Genomic DNA, 23,445 nt, shown 5'->3' with positions numbered 1-23,445 from the left:
CCATGAGATTATTTTTATTCCCTCAAGGTCAATCTGTGTAACACTAATTTGACTCTCAAACTCAGCCCAGTCAATCACTTTAGGCCTGATTAGCTGGAACCACTCTCTCTCTATCCCACTCTCTCTCTCTCTGTCTCTCGCTCCACTCACTCTGCCGTCATCTGGGCCACCAGGTCAAAGGAAGCGAATCCGGCATTGACGAAGTTGTCACGGTAGCGGTTCATCTTGATGGCGTCCAGCCAGTCCCCCACAGTGGTGAAAGTGGTATAGTCTGGGACACAGCGGTCAAGCAAGGGCTGGGACACCCTATACATGGGGGGAGAGGGGGGGGAGGAGGGAGAAAGAGAAACAGAGAGAGAGAGGGTTAAGGTCGTCACTCTGCTGCCTCTACCGGCCAACCTCACCCCCGAACGCCCCCATGCTGAGCGCCACCTCTCCATTTCTCCACCTCTCCTCCTCTCTCCCTTCTCCCCTCCTCTCCTCCACATGTAGGGAGTTGAGTGCGGCGGGGGGGGAGCGGGGAGCGGGGGCATGGGCACAGTTTTTATGAGAGACTGGCTGGAGGCTCGGGTGGTGGATGCTGGCGCTGCAGCTGGCGAGGCGAGATGGGGAGCGTACACAGAGCAGACGTCAAATTTGGGAATGAATGATGACTCCCACTTTGCAATTTACAAGCAACCAGATCAGATTCATGTAAAGAATCTTTAATCCTTTGCTTTCGCTACAACAACAGGTGTCATAAAGCAAGTGTGTGTTTTTTCTCTCAGTCAAGAATGCATTTATGTGGAGGTATCAGTGATGGAGAAGAATGCAGAATATGTCCCATGAAACCCTAGAGATATCTGGATTGATTGACTTGCTTCCTGCTGGTCGGTGGCGGTTCTTCTCGCTGCAGTGAAACGCCGCTGTGCTGCGTGGGGGACTGACGGGGGAAGAAAGAAAAAGGACTTGAAATCTAATCTGAGTGGTTGTACTGAGCTGCACTTTCAAACTACCTACAAATGTGGTTTGAATCTGATCTGGGACGACTGGATTCCGTGCGGTTTCGCTTGACAGTTGGAGCCAGATTTGCGCTGCCAGTAACATTATCCGAACTCTTAGGCTATAAGCCATATGTTTTATAGTGCATAATTACTGCATTTAAAAAACATTCTCAGGGTGTGTGTGAAACAGACACTGTGGGTTGTTTCTGAACTGGCTCTTTCTCACACTCGGGGTTTGGTTGCGTGCAACAAAATCCCACGGAGGTGTAGAAGACATTTTGTGGAAAACGCTTCATGACGGGCGAAAGAAATATCTGCGGAATGTAAACACAGATGTCGCTCACATGTGTGTGTGGTTGCATGGTGGGACCCGCTCAGGAACCTGCAGATGCCAGCGGTGCATGGAAGGAGTGAGTCACAAACCAGTGTGTTGACTGTGCATCTTTGTGCATGTGAAAGAATTTTAGTTGTGTTCTTGTGTATTTTTGCATGTTGTTACACACCTGTTGACAGTTAAAACAAGCCCTTCTAAAGACGAACCTAACTCACTGTGCCGATCAATGCCGCAGATAGAGAGGCCACCTTGGGAGTTTTAATAAAACTCTGCTACTACTCGGAGCGAAGTGGTGCGGATGAACAAGAGAGAGGGGGGTGGTGGTGGAGGAGGAGGAGGAGGAGGAGGAGGAGGTGAAGGAGGAGAAACAGACGAGGGAGCGGAGCGAAGAGAATGAGCACCACTGTCTCCCCTCCTCTCTGCTCTGTTGATCCCTGTCATCCTTTTTGATGGCATTAGATTCATTAACAATTAAAAGAGGAATGGAGAGAGAAAGAGGGAGAAAAAAGAGGAAAAGCATGGCGGGGGGGGGGGAGTTAATAACAGTGATACAGAGGCTCCATTGAGTGGTGCAGATGGAGTGATTTTTAATAAGGCCTGTGCTTCGGAGCCCAAGGCCTCGGGCCGTCGTTAACGCCAGACTCTGGCTCTTCTCTTAATGGAGTATTGTTATTCGTCCCTCTCTAAAGTTGGCTTCAAAGGGGTCCTCAAGCCACAAGCAGAAACACAGCAGATATGCTCCGTGTTACTTTACGCTACCTGGTGAGTCAGATACAGGCAAAGTCTAACTTTTAATGTCCCTTTGCTGGGACACAAGATTCTCCGAGGGTTTGGGTCGTTACTTTGTAATTCAAAAAGTTCAGAGGGTGGATGTTGTTCACTTCTGCAGACGAAACGGTAGACGGATGAACACATTTGGCTTTACACCTGCGGTACATCACGCAGTCATGTCAAGTACACACGGTGCGCACACAGCCAAAGAACTTTCGAGTCAGACGGAGCGAGCTAACCTCCAGGCACCCTTCAATGCCGACCAGGACGACGGTATCATCTCTCACTCCTCCCTTGTTAGGTCTGTCGGCAAGAGGCCACCTCTCCGCTGGCCCGTTTAAAATCTCGTTAGTGGCTAATTAAAAGGCGCTCCCATCTCTTTTTTGCATCGCCTTAATCGAGCTAATTAACCGCAAGCTTAATCTTCTAAGAACGTCGCTCCGGTGGCCAACCGAGACCCCGGCTTTCCCCCACGAGCCCAGCCAAGGATTGTCTGTGGCCCTCCCTCAAGACAGAGAGACCCTGATGCAGGGACAGATAGGTAGGTCACCACCACCCTCCCCCCCTCCTCTGCGCTCTACCACCTTCCCTCCTCCAAATTCTTTCCAAGAAACAGATCGCAGGGAGAAGGCTAGTGCAGGTTAATGTAGATGTGACATCATTGATTGAGCCCCCAGTCAGCGGAGGGGTTGCATCGAACCACGGTAATTTGGTTTTGCATAATAGCGGCGGCTGCACTTGTAAGAACCGGCGAGTTGTACGAGAAGAAATCTGCACTTTATTTTGAGTTAAGAGATTGTTACAGCTGAGTCAGAGTGACTCACGCACGCTGTATCAACTGGGATAAGGAATATTTGTCCAGTGGAAATCATTATCGCACTCTGATACGCTCCGGCTCAGGTGCAAATGAAACGGCTCGGCCAGTTCTCTCACGGCTGGAAAGACAAGTGACTCATTCTCATTCAATAAAGTAATGACCTTTTACTGTAATCCATCACAAGAGTCCAGCTGCTCTTCTCCAAAATATGACTTCAGGAAAACCAGGGAAGATCTTTAGAAAGTAATCGGCTGTATTATCCATTATGCAATGACCCTAATTAGACAATAAAATCACGAATCCACCAATTAAAACTCAACAAGGACCTCGAGGGAAACTCTGAATCAAAAGTTAGGTCTATTTCTGTGATATCCGGCTCCACTGAACTGAACAATGTGGCCTTTCCTGTGAGGCTTTGCCTGACGTGGCTTTTATACAGATTCCTAACTTAATATGACCGACATACTCTGACTTACCCTGTGGACTGTGTGCTGTTCGTGACCACCTTGAGGCTGGCAGCATTGCGGATAAGCTTATCCAGCGTGGCCACAATCTGGGTGAATTTGGGTCGCAGGTTCCTCTCCTTCACCCAGCAGTCCAACATGAGCTGGTGCAGCGCTGTGGGGCAGTCCATGGGTGGGGGCAGCCGATAGTCCTGCTCAACGGCATTTATCACCTGGGGAAGGACAAGAGAGAAATCCCAATCACTTCTAGTCATCGAGCATCGATGTAGAGGGAGGGCGCACAGCGCGGGGAGAGAGCCGGGTCGATCGGAGAGAACAAGTGAAGGAGGACAGGAGAGGATGAATGAGGGAAATTATAGAAGAGTCAGAGATAGAGAGAAAAAAAAACAACACTAAAGGTAATACAAAGAAAATAAGGGCCAGAGAAGAAAATTAGCTTTGAGAGGTAGTTGTGGGCAGATATGTAGAGAGCGAATGTGTTTAGGACCATGATAGTAGATGAAAAATGTCCCATATCCATCCATTATCTATACCCAGGAGGTTATTTGTAAGGGGGGTGAGGTAGGATACAATTCTCTTTAAACCCAAATTACCAAAAACCCATCCCCCTTTATAACCTCCCAATTCTGCCATCCCCTTTCAGTCACCCCCCCTAATCTGATTGTGCAGGTGAACGTCTTGTGGTTAGTGCTGCAACCTAAATCCCGGAATCCGCAGTTTAGTTTTAAAAGTTGAAACCTAATGGCATCAAAAAGAACAGGAGGACACTTAACATGCATGACTTGAGACTGTGGGAGGAAGAGAACACACACAGAGAGGCACCTGCCAAACATGGATTCAATCCCAGAAACTTAATGTTACATGAAGAAAAAATGTAATCCTTTCATCAGCTTACATCTTGATTGCTCATGTCCCAGTACGGCCGCTCGCCGTACGACATCACTTCCCACATGACGATGCCGTAGCTCCAGACGTCACTGGCCGAGGTGAACTTCCTGTACGCGATGGCCTCGGGAGCCGTCCAGCGAATGGGGATCTTGCCGCCCTGTGGATATGCGAATGAGTAGGTGAGCATGAAATACTGGAGGGATGGAGCACAAACACAGAGTCGCACACATACAAGAGGGGAAAGAGAGGATGAGAAAAACACAGTCTGAGGGAAACATTGATACACAACAACACGTGGGCGCATGCTGCAGAACCCAGACGCCAGACGCCAGACACACAGAGGGTTAGTAACAGAGTTAGAGAAAATGTGAACGAACATATGACGCTACAAGAATATTTAAGGTGCTGCAAACTGTATTTTTCAACATCAATGTACCACCATGATTTAACAGTCATCTCTTGGACAAAGTGAAATGTAAGTGTAGCAGTGTTTAGCCACCATTACTTCCTGGGACTGGCCCTCAGCTCTTACTGACATTGCTCTGGGTGTTTTTAGCACTTTGCATTTTGATAAACATAATCTGTGCGTATGAAGGGACTTTGCAATCCAAATAAATCACTTCTTTAGTCGTCTGCCTCAAATCCAGAAGTAGACAAGTTAAACTCCTGAAACTTCTGTATGTGGGCTGGAGCGGGCGGCTCGTCTTTGAACCAGAACTCATGTTCATTTATAACATGAAGACTGAATCTCTAAAGACCCTTTCCTATGTGCCTTGACACGCTTTGCCAGTTTTACATGTTGTACATTATAAGAGAATAGGAACCATAATCAATATTGTTTATCAGACATTCCAGTCATTTTCGATTACTTGTAAATTTGCTTGTCAATTTCTTGAAATCTGCTACAGTTTCAGTGGCAAAAAAAACACATGGTAATTAAACCGTCCATAATTCTGTCCTTTGTGAATACTTTTGTGTCACAAATTCATTATTAAGTAATAATATCTGTATGTAATATATATTTTCTTTGATCCATCATTCAAGCTGTTCAGATTTCTCTCTCCTGCCATCCACAGCGGGAAGGAAAAAACACTCTCTTACTGGTCATGTCATGTGGGAACAAACTGACACAGATCTACTTTTTGAATGCCCTAATACTTGCCAATGACTCATTTGCGAATCGGGCCAAAATCAAGCAATGGTGATGTATTGATGTTGAAACCATACATGCAGCACCTGTAAACATTGTTTAATAGAATGAGAGTACACACACACACACACACACACACACACACACACACACAGACACACACACACACATAGACACATACAGATGTTGACACTCACCAGTGAGCTGGTGTAGGTGGGGTCTGTGGGGTCGTCCTCCAGGAAACGAGACAGGCCGAAGTCAGACACCTTACACACCAGATTACTGTTGACCAAGATGTTGCGGGCGGCCAAGTCTCTGTGCACGTAGTTCATGTCCGACAGGTACTTCATGCCCGCTGCGATGCCGCGCAGCATCCCAACCAGCTGGATCACCGTAAACTGCCCGTCATTGAGCTGGTAAAGGAAAAGAGAACGAGAAAGATAAAGTGAGTTGTACATCAAGTGTTCACATGAATATATTGCATTTCTGTTTTTATTTGTCCTTTTGTCTCTTTGTGTTTCTTACATGGATCTTTCACTGTGATATCTTTCTATTGTACCTCCCCATCCTCCATACATCTCCTCTCTCTTTCCCTTGTACTATTTCCCTTTCTCTGGCAGAGAATGTGTGATGTGACTGTGAGGCAGAGATTCATTGGAGACTAAGCTCTTTGTAAATGTCACCAATTGCCTGAATGCAGCATTTGTGATATATCCATTGAGGGCACTGCACTAGAGCTTAAGAGGAGCTTTTATGGCTTCAAAGAAAGTGAGATAACTAAGAGCAAGATCAGGCAGATTTGGATTTGGCTTATTTGCTGGACAGTGTAACATTATTGATAAAATCGCAGATCCATGTTTTATACGGAGTGGCTAGAGCTCCTCTTGTGTGTGACGTGTTGGCGTGTGCCTGATTTTCTCACCCTCAGGAATGAGTCCAGTGCCCCATTCTCCATGAACTCGGTCACGATCATCACTGGCCTGCTCTTGGTGACTACGCCTTCCAGACGGATGATGTTGGGGTGGTCGAACTGGCCCATGATGGAAGCTTCGGACAGGAAGTCTCGCCTCTGGCGGTCAGTGTAGCCCACCTTCAGGGTCTTGATGGCTACAATGATCTCCCGGCGCCCAGGCAGCTTGAGGCGACCGCGGCACACCTCGCCAAACTCTCCTGCGCGAGCCCAGGTGAGACATCCAGAGGAACAGCAAAAAGAGAAGAGATGGAAGGAGAGACAGAGAGAAGAGGAAGGGGGAGAGAGGCATGACGGAAGAGTGGAGGAGAGTGGGGGAAAGAGGGGAGAGGGGACAGTTAACTGGTTAGAACCAAGGAGCCAGGGAAGGGTAGCGGGCGGGGGTGAGACAACAGGGACTGCAAGAGAAGCCAGGACTCTAGGCCAGTGTCAGGGGATGGTGGTGATGGGGGAGCATACAATGACTTTATGCTGTTAAACTACGAACTAAAGAAACAGCATGGTGAGTGTGAGGCATGATGATGGAGTGTAAGAAGATATAGAGTTGAAAAAGAATGCATGATGAAATAACACAAACAAATGGGTAAAGTTGGGTGAGAGGGTGAAAGGAGCTAAGGAGGACAGAGGAGGAAGGGGGGGAGAGGATGAGGGGGGGCGGTGCTAAGCTTGGGAGGTGCTGGAAAACCGGGCGCAGGAGGAAGAAGTCGGTGGAGACAGCAGCTTGGGGGTTCTCGGGGTTGTGGACGCTTTACGTTTAGAGTCTACACCAAGCGTGTGCAAAGAGTGCAAGAAACGGAATCAGACAATGAGAGCGATGTGTGTCGACAAGGGTGCAGAGATAACACAGTGGGGGAAGTCGGGGGATAGAGGGTGGGGCATGGAGGAATGGAGGAATGGATTGTGGAGGGGGTAGAGGAGAGGAGGGGGACAGGGAAGACAGGGGTTGAGGGTTCGTCACTTAAAAGGCGAATGCTGGGAAGCGACGGGTTTCAAGTAGCCTCAGCAGTAGAAGAGTTGTCGTAGTAGCAGTAGTAGTAGCAGTAGTAAAGGTAGTAGCAGAAGCAGAAGGTAGGGGACTCCCATCTCTGCCATCACAACGTCCTCCATTTTGGCTCAGATAAAATGCTAAGACAACTCAACATCACTTGGCACAGGCCTGCAGCTTTTGAGCAGAGATATTACTATCAAATATATCAAATACATAAAATGTTTAACTATCTACGACATCAAATGTAAAGGAGGGACTCTGAAGGAAGGGGCACAGCCACATATTGGAAGAAGTGTAAGTGCCGGGGAAAGGGGTCGAATAGTGGTCCAGCAGAAGCCCTCTTTAATAAAGAGGTTCTCAAGACAGTCAAAAGCGGGCAGCGTCAGAGACGACCAATCCTGGACAAGAAAATGTCAATATTTTCCCTCCCATTTGAACAGGAATGATACCTCAGAGGGATGTGATGAGATGAATATAAAGAATACATACTTGGTATCATGCTTTGTAAAACCCAAGAGTCTCCAATTCCTCAGGCGGCTACAGATAAAACGGTTTAATGTAAGATAGCCATTAACCCACTTTTGTAGGGTTTGATCTATTTATTTTGTTTGTATAAAATCATTTTTGTGCAGTGTCATATGTGTTTGATTAAAAAATAAATTTTCTTTCTCTTAGTCCAGGATTGGGCTCCACCTTTATGGCACAGGTGAAATTATAATTCACCAAACCAAATGTCACTACATTTACCCTAAATGTACATAACATTAACATAACATACAAGGGAGTGCTAGGACTGTGAGTTTCTCTAACTAAACAACAATATACTGAAGCTAGTTTAGCTAGTTTCAGTATATCTCCAGGTGACAGGAGAGTGCTGGGCCCTGTAAGACTGTGGAGGGGGGTCTCCAAAGAGGTGACGAGTGTGGTAGGGATAGGGGGCAAGAAGAGGGCTAGCGATGAATTGAGTGAAAGTACCGCTTGGTGTGAAGTCCTCTAACGGTATGGCCTGGAGGTGACTAGCAGTCTTCCCCCTGTAGCTCAGGAGCTTTGGTGGGTTACCTGCGCCGATGACCTCCTCGATCTTCACGCAGGACACGTCGATCTCCTTGGCAAACTCGCGCACTGCTTCATTGGGGTCCTCGTAGGTGAAGGGATCAATGTAGACCTTCATTCCCGGCGTTACTATAGGGGATTCAGTAGCAAGAACAGGAAAGTGAATCTATGCAGCCAAAGGAAACATTTCAACAATCATTACAACTGTGTAATGTTATGAAAATGTATTATTTAACTGTAGATCAATACAATATCCTTTTTGGGGGCTTCCAAGTGTAGACAGTGGATATCCCGGCAAAGACTCACACCCTTAACAGTCCAACTAGTTTCTTTTATAATAACAAGTTGAACATTTCTCCACACAAAACACAGACAGTAATACGTTTTGAAGGTGTTTTAGGTCCAGACGACATTCTGGCCAATCTATCTGATGTATTTTGGTAAACGCAATCGGTCAAACTAGAAACGTAAACCAGAAGTCTTCAGGCCCCAAAATCAGCTCCTTCCTCTACAGATTCTGCATCTTCACATGCAGAATCTGTTTATAGAGCTGAAGTTATATGAGCTACTCCTTGGTGGGTGGGGATGCTCAGTAAAATTTCAAGTTACAGGAATATTGCTGCTGAAATGTGGAGTCAGGTGGCAAGGAGGGGCACCTCGGCAAAGAGACTTACTGTATTGCTGCAGTTTCTCTGTGTACTCCGACTCTGAGCCGTTCCTCTGCTTTCTGTTGAGAAAGATGAAAACAAACTGAGTCACATGGACTCACAGCAGGGTGCAAATACTGGAGAGGAACAAAGGCATGAGGAGAAAACAGATCCCTAATAATGTCTGCAGAGATGTAGCCACACTACAGTGGTGCCTTTTTTTACGATGTTTAGTCTTCTTGCATTGGAAGCCAGGGATCCACTGTAGACAAAGATTGTATCAATGCCTGGTGGTGAAATGATTCATTCTTGGGACTGTAACTGGAGTCTAGACAAAAGATATCGCACCATTGTCTTGAGCAGCGAGTGGAAGCCATTCTTTCTCGTACCCCCAGAAGCAGAGTTAAACAGCAAGCTCAGCTGTCTTGCATTTCCAGCCCTACAGACATCACAGTGTTCGTTTCGATTCAGTCTGCCTCTTGTTTTCTCCTCATGGACTCTTGCTCTCTTGCTGTCATTCTCTCTTTTCCTTCTTTAAGCATTTGTCTACTCTCTTTTTCTCTTTTACTCGTGTCTCTATTGTGTCTTCCTGTATCTCCTCACATGTGTCCCTTCTGCACTGGTGGGGGGGGGGGGGGGGGTGCACAGAGATGATGACAGAGTGAGGGGGCTGGCTTGTTGAAATTACATGTTAATGTGCTTCCTTTGTTGTCAAACCAGTAACCAGGGCAATAATACCCGATGGTGATTTGCATCTTATTTCAAATTCTAATTTGGTTCCGGAATATGCCGAAGCTCCGTGTTTTGTATTATTACTATTTTCTTCTTCTTCTGTGGCAGTCGGTGCCGGAGCTAAGCCAAGACCCTGAGAGAGACACAATGTAGCGGTGTTAAAATAGACGAGTGAAGAGGCAGGAGGGAGAAGGAGAGGAGGGGGAGCCAGGGAGATTATTATTCAGTCTAGCGTGACCGATGCCCACGCTTGTCAGACGCTGCCTGAACTGGCTTTCGGAGGGAACCCAGTGAGCACCATTGCCAACCTTTCACACATATACGCGCACACACACACACACACACACACACACACACACACACACACACACACACACACACACACACACACACACACAGTAAATTTGCTGCCTGACAAATGAGTGGTATAAGGATAAACGAGTGTGGTTAAACCAAGTTGATGCAGTGTTGGACTTTTTGAAAGGTGTGAGCAGCCACTCGCGTCTTCCCACTCAATTGGGCCCAGCAGACAGGGGCGCATCTGGATTCTTTGTTGACAGTGGACTCAGAGTGTTGGGCCATGAGGGCAAGCCTATCAGGCCCAACAGCTGCTCCACCATGCTGTGTCCAGTGAGCAAAGTAGCATTTTAACCAAAGCTGTTTACTATTCACACATTCAGTCGGCTAATCTGGCATTCAATGGCCTCACAGGTGGCACAGAAATACAGCAAGACTGATCTGGGGTGGTTTGGAGGACATGCAAACAAAGTTGACATTTGAAGCTATCCCAATTTGTTTCCACCTGAAAGAGATTTTTTTTCGCAGAGTTTCTTTAAGACCTTTTTTTCACCACATTTTGTAGAATAGATAAAGTAAAGGAGGAAGTATAAAAGGGTTCTGCCACTCTGTTATCTGCCATTGCTGACCAAGATGCTTATGCGCATCTTTCACATGTTGTGACTTTTTGAAAAGCTAATGGAGGAGCTATATTCTCACCTGAGGCAGACGATTGCGATGACCACAACTGCAATGATGAAGACAAAGGTGGTGGTGGCTGATCCCACGATGAGTGGCACCTGCTCTTGCCATGACTTTGGAGGGTCGGCTTTTGGGGGTGAAAGAAAGAAAGTTATTTACTAGGAGAACGTACAAAAATACATATTTAAAGGCTACAATTCCTTTATTTTTCCTCTCTGCATGCTCTAAGTCTAAATGTACAACTAAAACCAGTCCTTTGTGTTCTTTATGATGTAATAAGCAGACTGGAAAGCAACCTGGGACCAACAAATGCATTTAAGGGGACTGCAATAAACTTTTTTTTCTACTTTTCTACTCATGATGAGTTTGGCTTATGAATTGCTTCACACCAGTTTCTCTAGGATTTCAGTTACTTTTTTCATTAAAAATAGTAAAGGTGGCTTCCAACTCATGAGCTTTTGAGCCTCAATTATGACCATAAGCTTATGCACAGCACTATTATGGATATTCCAATACATCTCTGGGTAACAAAATGGGACATACTTTGCAGGTTGGTGCTGAAGTCGGCTGGGCTGCTGTAGCGACCGTAACCAGCTACCGTTCGGGCACGGACCTGCACCACATAAGGCGTACCAGCCTTGAGACCTTCGATGCGCGCGTTGCTCCGCTGGGCAGTCATAGTATGGGCGATGGCCTCACCCTGATCCTGTAGAGACAAAGACAGTCAGTGATACTAAAACAGCAGCCCCTTGTGCTGTCTCATTCATCTCCATCCCCTCTCGGATGCTATACCCTCCCTGACAAGGCTGACCAATAGAACCATGCAGGACGGTGAGAGAGAAAGAGAGATGGAGATAGACATGGAGATAGACAGATCGTAGCCGGCGTGTTAATCTGACGGGAGAAGGACAAGACAACAAACAGAGCAGATACACACTGAGTGCCTTTGTTCTCCCCCCAAGGCAAGTCCCGTCATAACTCTCTGGGCCCCCTGCAATATGCAGAAACTTTCTGATGCATGGATTGAGGGAGGACAACCGGGGGGTAGGAGGGAGGCCGAGAGGGAGAGATGGAATTAGGGGTGCAGAAAAGGGCAGAGCATAATGGAACTATAGGAATGGGTTGGGAGGAGAGAAAGAGATAGAAAGCAAAAGAGGGGAAGTCTAAGGCGAGGATGATCATGCAAGCTTCGACTGGAAATGGCAAGTCCTCGCTGCAACCATGTGTTTATCAGCAGAGGCATTGTTTCCCACATTTACAAAAAACGCAGACAAAACAGAGGCCAATGTGAGTCATTGAAATTGGATTGAATTAGAGGCGTTGACTAACATTGCCGCTTACCTTCTCATGGTACTTAATCTCATAATCCAGAATGATTCCATTGGGCTTGTCTGGAGGCAGCCAGGACAGGCTCATGGTGCTCGCTGTGGCCGCCATCAGGTGGACTGTGGGCACTGCGGACGGCGCTACACGGGGCAGAGAACAAGTAAGAGGGGAAATTAGTTTCATTTATCGTTTTCGGTGTTATATCCTTTCTACTCCTTTGCCCTTTTGTGTGTTCACATAAGCCCAAACACAAAGCCTTAGGCAGTGGGCTTTGTGAAAAGCTTTGGCCAATGGTTAGTATGCAGAACCATTCCCCACTAATGCTGAAATTCTCTCTCCCCGAGTCCTTGGAGAGGGAGAGGGGGACATCTAATTCTCCTGTGACGTGAGAATCAAACTGCAAAACTGATGGATACGTTTCTGGTACTTGCCATTCTCTGTGCCACACACCAACTGTCGGCAAGCACAGGAACAAGCATACACATGCGGACACATTTTACTGACTACTTGCTGAACTATTGTGCACCTTTTACTCCATCATCCAGAAGACGTTTCTGAGAACAGTCACATTTTACTTTTTTGTGGTTGTAGAAGTCATGTAAAAAACCATTAACATGCGCATACACCACATAGACTTTAATTTATATAATATGCAAAAGAATACGCAAATAAACAAATAAAAGCATTGGTTTGTGGACACTAACACACACTCTGAGAAGACCATACTACACCACACTGCACTCCACCCACCTGAGCTCTTTGTTCACATGTGCCTATTAATGGACGAGTGCTGTCTGCCTTCCTGTGTCTCTTTCCTCTTGTCTAAGTTCAGGCTTGTTCTGCAGCTCTGACTCACTCTCTCCTCTCGGTCTGCTCCATCGCTTTTTTTGTTTCAAACGTTAAACCGTCTACCTCCAGTGGTACCTTCTCCCTTAAAAAATAAAGTCCCTCACTTTTGTCTTACACTCACAATTACCTTCTTAAATTCCTGCCCGTTTTCACTGCCGTCTTAACTTTTTATTTTCTTTTCACACTCTCTCTCCGTATTTTTGTTAAAAGCTTTTTAATCCCCAGTTTTTGCACCTTTGATCCTCCCCCTTGCATTTCCTTTCTCTGTCTGCTGCTATGTGTTCATGGCCAGACATCCTTCTATTTCTCTCTCTCTCCCTTTGCTGCTAAAACCTTCCCTTCAATCCCCCGTTCCCTCCCCTGCCATCCCCAGCCACCCAGACCCTCCACATCTCTCTTTCTCCCCAGATGACAATACTTCCTCGGCAGATCCCCTGGTTACTCTAGCCGAGGGATTAGGGGCCCTCCTGCAGGAGAAGATGTTGCCGTAACCATGGAGGTGGCCCCTGGGGCTTATCACCAGCCTAGTATTTATTTTGGTTCTTAAAAGGTGAATGCACATGCAGGGATGGTCTTGGGACTACACCGGGGGATAATCTGATCCCAGTTGATGCTCTACATGCCCCCTCCTTTCCCTTCACCTCTGTCTCGCCACTCAACTGACCCCCAGCACCCAAAGACGGACAGCGGTTCCTGTCAGCCCTGTGCGGGACCCCTCATAAAACAATGAGGCCCTCATGTGCATGTGGGGCCTTTCGGTCCTAAACCCACTGACAGAAGGTATTCGTAAAGCATTTTTTAGGAGTGCAAGGTTAGAGGTGATGAGCACAAGGCCATGGAGGGAAGAGAGAGATGCCGGGGGATGGAGCAAGGGATAATCCCTGGTGTTGTCTAAGACTGCAGAAAGAGCAAATTTAACATAGCGACTAAACACATCTAAGGCGCGACTTAAGATCCCTGGGAGAACCTCGACAACGAGACCAACTCGCAGGAACAAAAGTCCAGAGTGAGCTCAGCAGCACTGAAATTTACTGAGGTTGTTGAGTGTTCAACCTGGCTACCTAACTATCCACATGTTCCTACCAACTCACCTATTTACCTTATTCAAAATCATTCACCCAATTTACGATGTAAATCCCAGTGTTGTAAATTATGCACAAGATTTTCACTACGACCCAAACTTATTCTGTAACTACATGAGCTGAGGTTCAATCCTGGTTTCATCTCAGCACTGATTGCTACATTGGCCTAGTTACTGTCGTTGCTGTGGGCTGGAAGCTGTAGGCAGCTCCAATCCTGAAGGTTCAACACACTACACACTGCCTCGCTATTGCTATTTGCAGCAGTGTTAGCACAGAGCATGCTGTGGGTGTGTGAAAAAAGGTCCCTTTCTAAGCTCATTCAGAAGAATGTCTTCCTTCTCAATCCCTGTTCAAAGAGAAAATATGTAACACACTCCTACATGGATACAGGAAATTGATCTCTACTTCTTAAGCGCATAACATATTCTCCGACATTCTTTTCTATCGTTTTCTAGCCCTTCGAAAGTTGGCAATGCCTACAAATTCAATATTGATCTTTGACAAGCAGCCACGAGGCCGAGGCTTAACGTACCGGCCTGATTTGTGGTGATATTCACTGCGGAGAAATGAGGTGTGTAAGGGCTCTTGTTGGAGACTCCGTTGACCGCCTGGATCTCGAAGCTGTACTGCGTGTGCGCTTGCAGGTTGCGGACAGCCACGCGGCGCTGGGTCAGGCCCAGGTGGCGCGGCGAGATATCCACGTTGTCGTCGCACCGCGAGCACATCCCCCGCTCAGGCAGACATTTCTTGCAGATGACATTGTAGAAGATGTCGTCGCGGTCGCCCATGTCGCGGGGCTCACTCCACTCCAGCACGAGCGAGGTTTCGTTCACAATGGAGATGACGCTGCGTGGCGCCGAGGGAACAGCTGCAAGTGGAAGGCAAAGTGTGGATGAGATGAGGAAAATAGGTTTGGAATTTGAGCTGAATTTAATGTCCCTGCACAATAGTTGCAGAGAAACACTGACAATGGACAAAGACTCATATTGAAAGACACAGTTTACATATCATTATATTCTTATGCATTAATAATTCCATCACTGCTATTCACACAATTCATGACCCAAAAATTGTTCCTCGTGCTGTGGTATTGGTCCATTTTTCATGCATTAAGTAGTAAGTAATTTTTTCTTCCACATAACAAGAGACTGTTACAGCAGCGTTGCAGAAAAAAAAAGGGGGACAGGAGTTCAAATTTGAATTGCATGCTCATTCCCACTGTGTGTATGTTAATGTGTGTGTGTGTGTGTGTGTGTGTGTGTGTGTGTGTGTGTGTGTGTGTGTGTGTGTGTGTGCGTGCGTGAAGTGCTGGAAGGGACGAGGGAGACAAACTATTGGCAGAGCCTTGGCAATTCTTATCCAATTACCAGAGCCTTATCTCTCACTGCACTGTGAAAGAATCAGCCTCCCACCCCAGCAACAAAAAAAAGGATGGTCTGCTCTCTTCAGCAGTGAATGAATTAGTTCCTACGTGTGCGTAATTGCTCTAAACGAAGGCGCTGCTACCAGAATGATTCTTTACTTTCTGTCTGTAAAGGTGGCGTCAGCAGTGAAAACAGATTGACTTCACAGAAGAAGCGGGCAGGGGAGGGCCTGGATGATAAGCTTTTGGATAACGTTGGGAAAGCAAGCAGACTTGTTTGTCGTCCGTGTGGCGCGGTGGGAACATGCTCCTGAGAGCGTTTATCAGCCAGTCGAGGGCACAATTCAAAGTGGAAAGTTTGGGAGAGCATTTCCCACACAGTCCATAACATTTTTATGGTTACCAACACGTTTTATTACAATTTGAATTTGTGGACCTGCTTCTGTATTTTGAAAGGGAACAAGAAGATAGAGAAGTTGTACAGCAAACATTATTATTATGACTTTCAAACGTGCCCATGCTATATGGTCAACAGAAAGCAGTTTTCACTTACTGGTGCAGGGGGAGTCAGGAGAGTCGGTGTCCGATCGGTAGTAACCGTTTCGACAGGAGCAAATGCTGGCTGCTCCCGAGCCGGCGACGCTGTGGTCAGGACACGGCAAGCAGAAGCCGTCTCCCTGTTTGGACTTGAAGGTGCCAGGGCTGCAAGCTGGTGGCGAAACAGAGAAAGAAGCGTATGAATAACAACTCAAGACATTTACAGTAACATCAGTCATTACGCAGGTAGTACCTTTTTGTCACTCTGTATTTGTGTGAGTAATATTTTTTTTCAAACTCCCACGTCGCCTTTTTGCTTAATTATGGAGACTCCATCTTCGGCCGACTCCGGTGGAAAAGGAGAAAGGGAGTTTTTGAGCAGCATGTATCTGTTTGCATTAACCCCTGCTCACGAGCACAGCGTCAACCCAAATTACATCCACCGCCTTCAGAGCCAAAACACCCTTGTGAATTCAGTCTGCTATGAAATGAATGCAAGCATACACGTGGAATGAAAGAGGCACACACACACCATATGCTGATATTTACACAAACATGGCTCTGCTCACTACTGTGCTAAGTAACATGTCTGCAAACACACACACACACACATCCTAAGTCACTTCAGTGCACTCCATTTTAAGAGGCTTCTTTCAAAAAGTACGACACTTTAGCCGAATTCAGACGTGAAATACTACTTTTATATGTGTATGTATTTTCAATGCTTTTATTCTTAACTCTGGCATATTTTCAGAAATGTATTTAATATGCACCGTCCCTCACAAATAAAGTAATAAAGTAAAGCAAAGATGTTTGATCATTGGTCCAGACTGTGAACAATGCTGCAGGAGATTGGAGTGTTAAGGTGTTGGTCGGAAGATGAAGTCAGGACATAACATTTACATTCCTGATATCATGTATTTTTGTTTACAGCACATCGACACTGGCGTCCCCCCCTTATCACCAAAAGCTCTCGAATCTCATCTGTACAGCTTGACATCTTTGTCGGTGCAGCTGTCTTTTACTCGGGAGGCTGGCAGAAAGAAGTCCAGAAATCGTCCAGAGCAACTGACTCAGACGTTCGCAGCATATGCTTCCTTCTGCCTTTGAAATCACTTCCTTCACAGACCCACGCCTTGGACATAGTTTAGGGTTGTACCATAAACCTAAAACCTGGTTCTTGATTAGGGTAAAGCCTTGTTAATCAGAGGGAAACACTGCTGGTCTTTGTAAATGCCCCAGCTCCGTTTATAGCAGCCGTTTGGAAGTTTATAACTCAGGTGATAAGTTGCAGACGCCACCATGAGACACTGACAGCGGCACTGTGATCCAGAACACGTTGGCAGGCACCATATCTTTGATAAACTATCTCGTTAAAAGATGAATGAGTTTGCCGCGGTGCTTAATAAAAAAAAAGGGACGGGAGCAGGTAAGACAGGCAGAGTTTACAGGGGCCAGTTGATTAGCTGACCTACTATGTGTTAGCTTTTCAATGTCAAGGACACAGCGCTATGTTTGTCCCGCTGAATGATAATCACGAAACACAGCGGCTGAGTTTGTTTTATTTGCTCCTTTTCTGAAAACCACAGAGGGCTGGAGACCAGATCTGCCGCAGACCACTTCCTGCTCCCGCGGCTCCCGCATTTTTAAAAGTTCAATATTAGCACAAATCCACCAGTTGACTGCGCCGTGTACATTAGCTCTGAGTGTATTTGTTCTTCCACCATTAATCAGAGTCATCACACCACTGACTAACAGGAAGTGCCGCCTGATGAACAGATAAGAAACGACCTCGGGGCTTTTGCCAGGTGAGAGAACATTCTCTTTGATTTGGAATCGTGACCAGCGCAGGTTCATTGAAGTTCACCCAGCGCAAAGTAAACTACAAGCAATTTCTCATCTCACAGGGGACGGGAGTGTTGGTTTTAAACATGCTGGCCCAACGGAAGTTGTTGAGGGAGCACTCCCATTAAAACAGTCCATTTTTTATATTTTTGCAGGGAAGGGATGAACGTGCTGATCAATCACTTCCACCGAGTAAAGGGGTCATCCTCCTCCTTTCATCCATTTTCTCCTTAGAGGAACGACAAAAGAATGAGGAAGAGAGAGAGACAAGGGTGTGGAGAAAAAGGGAGGGAGAGGTGGAAGAGGTGGAGGCAGAGAAAATGCTAATCCTGCCTGCCCGCCCCCCCCCCCCCACCACCACCACCACCCTTCCCCACTCCCCTGTGTCTTATCCTCTCATGCAGAACATAGAGCTTAAGGAAGTGATTAGAATGAATGCTGAAATTGGAAAGTGTGGAGCATGGAGAAAAGAAGTAAAGAATATTGGGAGTGAAAAATGTGCAGCCAACGAGTGGAGGGGCTAAAAAAAGAGAGGCTTATTGATTAATATTAATGCAGACATCCTTACTGTAACTCTGCAGGCGTATGAGAGAGAGGAACGGCCTTCAGATTAGGAGGGAGAGGTAAAGACTACAGCGGCGAGAAAGGGAGAACAGCTGTGGTGGAGCTGGAGGACGTACTGCACATTGGAACGAGGACAGGAGAGCAGAGGGAGGAAGGAGTGACGGCCAAAGGGATGATGAGAAAGGAGGGTGGAGTAAAATAGTTGGAGAGGAGACCAGAGGAGAGGTGGTGTGAGAAGAAGAAACAGAGGGAGATTTTATCCCTCGTGGTTTCAACTTTGATTAGAGAACGCTTTATCAGGGCCCAGTGGCCAGGGCTTTAACCTTGAGCTGCCAAGAACAAACAAATGAGTTTTAAACCTCATACTGTACACCGCGCTTTATATTTACCGTGCTCCTTTTTCTCACACTCAAACATGTTCTCCCTCGAAAGGTGAACACACAGTCGATATCCAGGGATGGACAAAAAGCTGCCTGAGTCGAGTATCCGCCCACTCTCTGCCTGATCGCCAGTACGAGTGCTGAACAAAAGGTCTTCCCGGGCTCATCCCTCTCTGCTATAAAAAGTGGAATGAGCCCTCTGAACCGAGGATGATGTGTGAACTGTACGCAGAATGCATATGCGCAGACACCTCGCTATGAACCCCGCTGATCAATAACCCTGTCAGCTCCGCTCTCTCTCTCTCTCTCATTCTGCTGCCTCCATTTGACCTGCGCACCCCGAGCTTAATTTTTACGCCCCCATATCCCTCAACACACACACATTTTCCATTTATCCTAGCCTCTCCTCCCGCTGTCACCTGCACTCCATTTCAGGCGCGACCTGGTGTTCATATTCACCTTGCTCTCAACCTCTGTGAACCCGTTATGTTTTCCATCAGACCTGAAAGCATCATAGGGCCTCCCAGCTCTAATAAACAGACAACCTCCCATGCATTTCCATTTATTTAGTAACCAGCTGCCAGGCAATGCTGAGGTCAGGCGAGTGAATGGCTGCCTGCTGACAGCATCATCTACTGTGTATCATTCTACCTTGTAGTCATTGGATTAATGTGTCAGAGAATACAAGGCAAATAAATGGCTCATAATATAGTGGCAGCGGGGCCATCTAGTGATAGAGACTGTAACCTGTAGCCAAAACAATACAGATTAAATCTCTCCAGCAAACGATGTGTCCACAGCAGTCATGTGTCCAGATGAAGCGTCCTTCAGCGAGACTTTGACCTCCTGCTTCTCACTCATTGGGATTCACTCAGCATAGAGGCATCAGAAACGGTGTGACTCAAATGCAAATGCAACTTTTTTCGCTGCAGTTATAATGTCATACATTATTGATCGCCATAGGGACCCCCCCACCCCCCCAACCCCACCATCATCTTTTCAAGAAGGTAAGACTGCAGCATAACCTGTTAAGTAGAATGTACATAGATACGTTGAATCTGGGCCAGTCCAGCAGCTGACGTAAGACTTACGCATTGTGTACGGTGTAGTATGTCACTCTAAACCCTAGATTAATCTGCCATTGCAAACAATGAATAACGAAATGCTGGATTGACCTCAAAAGTCTGTTGTGAAAACACTCACCTTGACATTGGGTTTCCTTTATTTGCGGTTCAAAACCGGATGAACAGGTGCAGGCTCCGACAGGAACCATCCACTCCCCATCACCGTTGCAATAAAGCTTCAGTGGCACGGACACCTCAAGGGCATTGGGGACACAAGTTCCTGGTGCAATGACCAAGGACGTTGCCTCAGCCCCAGTCGCTGTCTCTGGGAACACGGCAAAGTTGGCAATTGTGGTGGAGCACTTCTTATAAAACACCCTCACTGAGATGAGTGACATGCAAGCGCCGAGGTCCTGGAAGGCCAAGTAGAACCCGGCTTTGGACAGAGGCCCGAAACTTCGGACTTTTGTGTTTACCCGTCCTGACTCGAGCATGGAGAAGCTCTCGTCTGGGGCAATAGTGTCCACCTTCACATAAGGGTTCTCCATCCAGAAAGGGCTGGTGGCTGTAGCTGAGTCTGAGTCAGACTCATAGTAGAAGAGGTTGAAGGTCTCTTTGCAGGAGCCGGGGATGTTGGGAATGCTGTTGCAATCACGCACAGTGAATTTCATCTCTACATATACACGCAGCACATCCTTCCGGGGGATGAAGTCACTGCGTAGCCAGTTATTCTGGTTGGCCTCACGTACATTGCAGACTTGATACGTCCTGATGGGGTTCATGGCATCATCATAGCCACTTACTTCTTCCCACTGTGAAGAGAGAATAAGAGGAACATGGTTAGAAGCTGTTAATCTCTGACAGTTTGTGGCATTGTACTTTCTCCCATCTCTATGCACCTTGCAATAAAAGGTTGAAGAGATACAGTACACTCAGTCAAATTACATCAATTAAAGTAGGTGCGTATGTTTGGACCAAGAAACAAAGAAGCAACTGGACTTTTTTTCTTGGATTATTGTGTATTTTCAATTAGGTTCCCTTGCCTTTGCCATGCTAGGCATTTTATCTCTGGTGAGTGTAGCGAAAAGCAGGGACAAGGACTGCAAATTCATCACAATTACAGCAACCTGTCACCCCCTCACCACAGAGCCACCACAGCATGTTTACCTCATATCTGTTTGGAAGTAGCAGCCACACTGCTTCACAACCAATTACGCTTCAATTACAGAGCAATGATCGCAACGTCCTCTAATAAAGACAGGGAAAAGGCGCCGGTTAACCTTCATGCTTTTCTGTTTTTACACCCCTCTACGTCTTTCACTGTTACCTAGAGGGTGAATTACTCTGGATAAAATGGGATTAAATCTTCTAAACTTTGATTGCCAGCTTCATTAAATGAGCGAAAGCAAACTAGACTGGAAAGACTTGCTGTAATCTAATGAATTTTTCTATTGCAAATGAAAACACCATGATTAAATCGTTTGTGCATTTGTGCATGTGTGCTGGGGGAACTGCTCCCCTCTCCTATTACGCAAAGTGGATTTATGTTTTCTTAGCTAAGCCAAGGGCTGGTAAGTTTATTTGCATAGCACATTTCACATACAGAAGCAAATCAAGGTGATTTCCATATGGCATGGCGAGGCATTAAAGCATTTAAAAGACAATGAGGAGGGGAAACTTCAATAGAACAAAATAAAACAAGGCAGAGGAATAAAACATTCTGATTCAGCTTATACCTTAACCCATTGGACTTGCTACAAAAATGGATGAGAATGAACCTGTGGATTGTAATTCACTTCACTCCAAGACACATCTATAACAAAATGTCCATGGTTGCACCCTTGTGACCAAAGTTTGCCTCTGAACATTTGACTGTCTCGAAACTCTGGCATAAAGGCACCAATTTGTTCTCCAGAGCCAGTTGTTTCCATCTGAGCTCAGAACATCTTAATTAAGGCTGTGATATGGATGTGGTGGAGACAAGGCTATTAATCCAAGACCCTGGAGGCCATGAGGGAGAGAGGGAGAATGGGCGTAGCTCAGTCGTGGCATTAAAGCGATGTCCTGACGAGAGCGAGAGCAAGGGAGGAAGCGGCCGTGGGGAATCGATAATCACCAGGCAGGTCAATGGGATGGCTAAAAGCATGAGGTGTCGATGGGTATTTAGTTCAGTGTAATAAATCACCTACTGCAAAAGAGCATGCGGCCAAGTGTTTGTGGTTGTATGTATGAGGTCGTGTGCGTTTGTTTAAGCACTATGTCTGCATGAGCGCACATTTTCTATGCATGTTTGTGTATAAGTGTGTTCGGGGAGACGACATCTCAGTGAGACACACACCGGTGGTCAAACCCCTGAGTGCCTGCTTACCAAGGCTAAATGTATTAAGCAGGTCTTGGTATTGACTTCCAACAAGATGGAAAGACATTCAACATGGGAGATTCACTTCATTTTCTCCTCGTTCTTTCCAATCACATCTATAGATTTTACTTTCAGATGACTGACGCCTCTGTGCGTTTGGAATAAACTAGGAACAGGAATATGGTTGTGAGGACAGCGATGCTGGTTGTGCTGCACAAGTTCTCTCAGACCTACTCTAGATGTTTTGATACCTCTTTTTATTCAAGGTGAACATTAAGCAACTAAACTAGAACAATTAGCTTAAAGCATTAGCTGAAATACTTGTGTTTGTTCCAGATGTGAATGTGCTCTCTGGGGCAACATTTAAGGGCATTTCAAGCTTATTCATCACATGTTTTAGCACGCTGGGGGTCTGAGAAGGAGGCGGCGACACACTAACAATAGTCATTACCTCCACGAGCTAAAAAATCGGTATATTGTTATCAGGGTATGGTTTATGGAAAACCCTGAGTGTGGGCCCTGTTATAAAGTGGAATTCCCCCATGATATCCCATCTGTTTTGTAACACAAATGATACCGAGTATGAACAAACACACAATACGGAGACATGTAGTGAAAATTAAAAATAAGCAACAACACCAGCCCTGATGGAGATACGTGCTGACTTACACTCACGCACACACTTAAACACGGACATGACTGATGCACAAACGCTAGAGGCTATCCAGACGAATGCAGACAGTGAGACGGAGAAATGCACATACCTGAGTGCAGACACGGAGGGGGGGGATATGATAGAATACATGTGCACACATGTAAACACAGAGAAACGTAGTAATGAGGTATGTGAAGACACTGTCTTGGAAGGTTCTATACTTAAAGGACCATATTTTAACAGTTATAACTGCACCATTTATATGTGTCTGCTAACTATTACAAGGTGGGGGAAAAAATATAGATTTTTCCCTGCTTTTCCGCGGGCCTCTTTCTGTCCCAGCCACACACACACAGATTTTGCTGCAAAGCAGAAGTACCTGCTATTCATCAGCAAACTCTGATTGGCTAAGCACAGGATCAACTTAAAAAGGATCAGACTTAGTTGGAAAGCTAGAGTCAACGTGGCTGCACGATCTGTGAGACTCAAAATGTGGATCATATTATACAATTCACAGTTTATACTGCTCGTCCAGCTCTGCGCCAATCACTGACCTCTGTTCATCCCTTTTTGCCCCCCCCCCCCCCCCCCCCCCCCCCCTAGCCCACTCCACGATTTTACTCTTAGCCATTAGCTTACACTCTTT

General features: G+C 46.3%; 1 protein-coding gene across 12 annotated transcripts in view; it reads right to left on the bottom strand.

The window, feature by feature from the left end:
* LOC117760025 (ephrin type-B receptor 3-like) overlaps nucleotides 1-23,445 on the bottom strand; it is a 62,202-nt gene that overhangs the window by 6,331 nt on the left and 32,426 nt on the right. Inside the window, exons 3-15 of one of the 12 annotated variants that reach the window (XM_034582701.1) lie at nucleotides 19,925-20,597; nucleotides 15,949-16,104; nucleotides 14,565-14,900; nucleotides 12,105-12,241; nucleotides 11,319-11,481; nucleotides 10,794-10,902; nucleotides 9,093-9,145; nucleotides 8,341-8,547; nucleotides 6,330-6,577; nucleotides 5,605-5,820; nucleotides 4,265-4,450; nucleotides 3,382-3,581; nucleotides 151-306 (exon numbers count right to left, since the gene is read on the bottom strand). In XM_034582701.1, coding sequence (XP_034438592.1) covers nucleotides 151-306; nucleotides 3,382-3,581; nucleotides 4,265-4,450; nucleotides 5,605-5,820; nucleotides 6,330-6,577; nucleotides 8,341-8,547; nucleotides 9,093-9,145; nucleotides 10,794-10,902; nucleotides 11,319-11,481; nucleotides 12,105-12,241; nucleotides 14,565-14,900; nucleotides 15,949-16,104; nucleotides 19,925-20,597 — 2,840 coding nt within the window. Of the gene's footprint in view, nucleotides 1-150; nucleotides 307-3,381; nucleotides 3,582-4,264; nucleotides 4,451-5,604; nucleotides 5,821-6,329; nucleotides 6,578-8,340; nucleotides 8,560-9,092; nucleotides 9,146-10,793; nucleotides 10,903-11,318; nucleotides 11,482-12,104; nucleotides 12,242-14,564; nucleotides 14,901-15,948; nucleotides 16,105-19,924; nucleotides 20,598-23,445 lie in introns of all 12 variants that reach the window. The other 11 variants (XM_034582699.1, XM_034582705.1, XM_034582700.1 and 8 more) reach the window with 11 other exon arrangements.

Source organism: Hippoglossus hippoglossus, chromosome 4, assembly GCF_009819705.1.
Source record: "Hippoglossus hippoglossus isolate fHipHip1 chromosome 4, fHipHip1.pri, whole genome shotgun sequence".
Lineage (NCBI taxonomy): Eukaryota > Metazoa > Chordata > Actinopteri > Pleuronectiformes > Pleuronectidae > Hippoglossus > Hippoglossus hippoglossus.
Note: the sequence above shows the minus strand (reverse complement) of the source record. Positions and strands in the feature narration are given on the sequence as shown.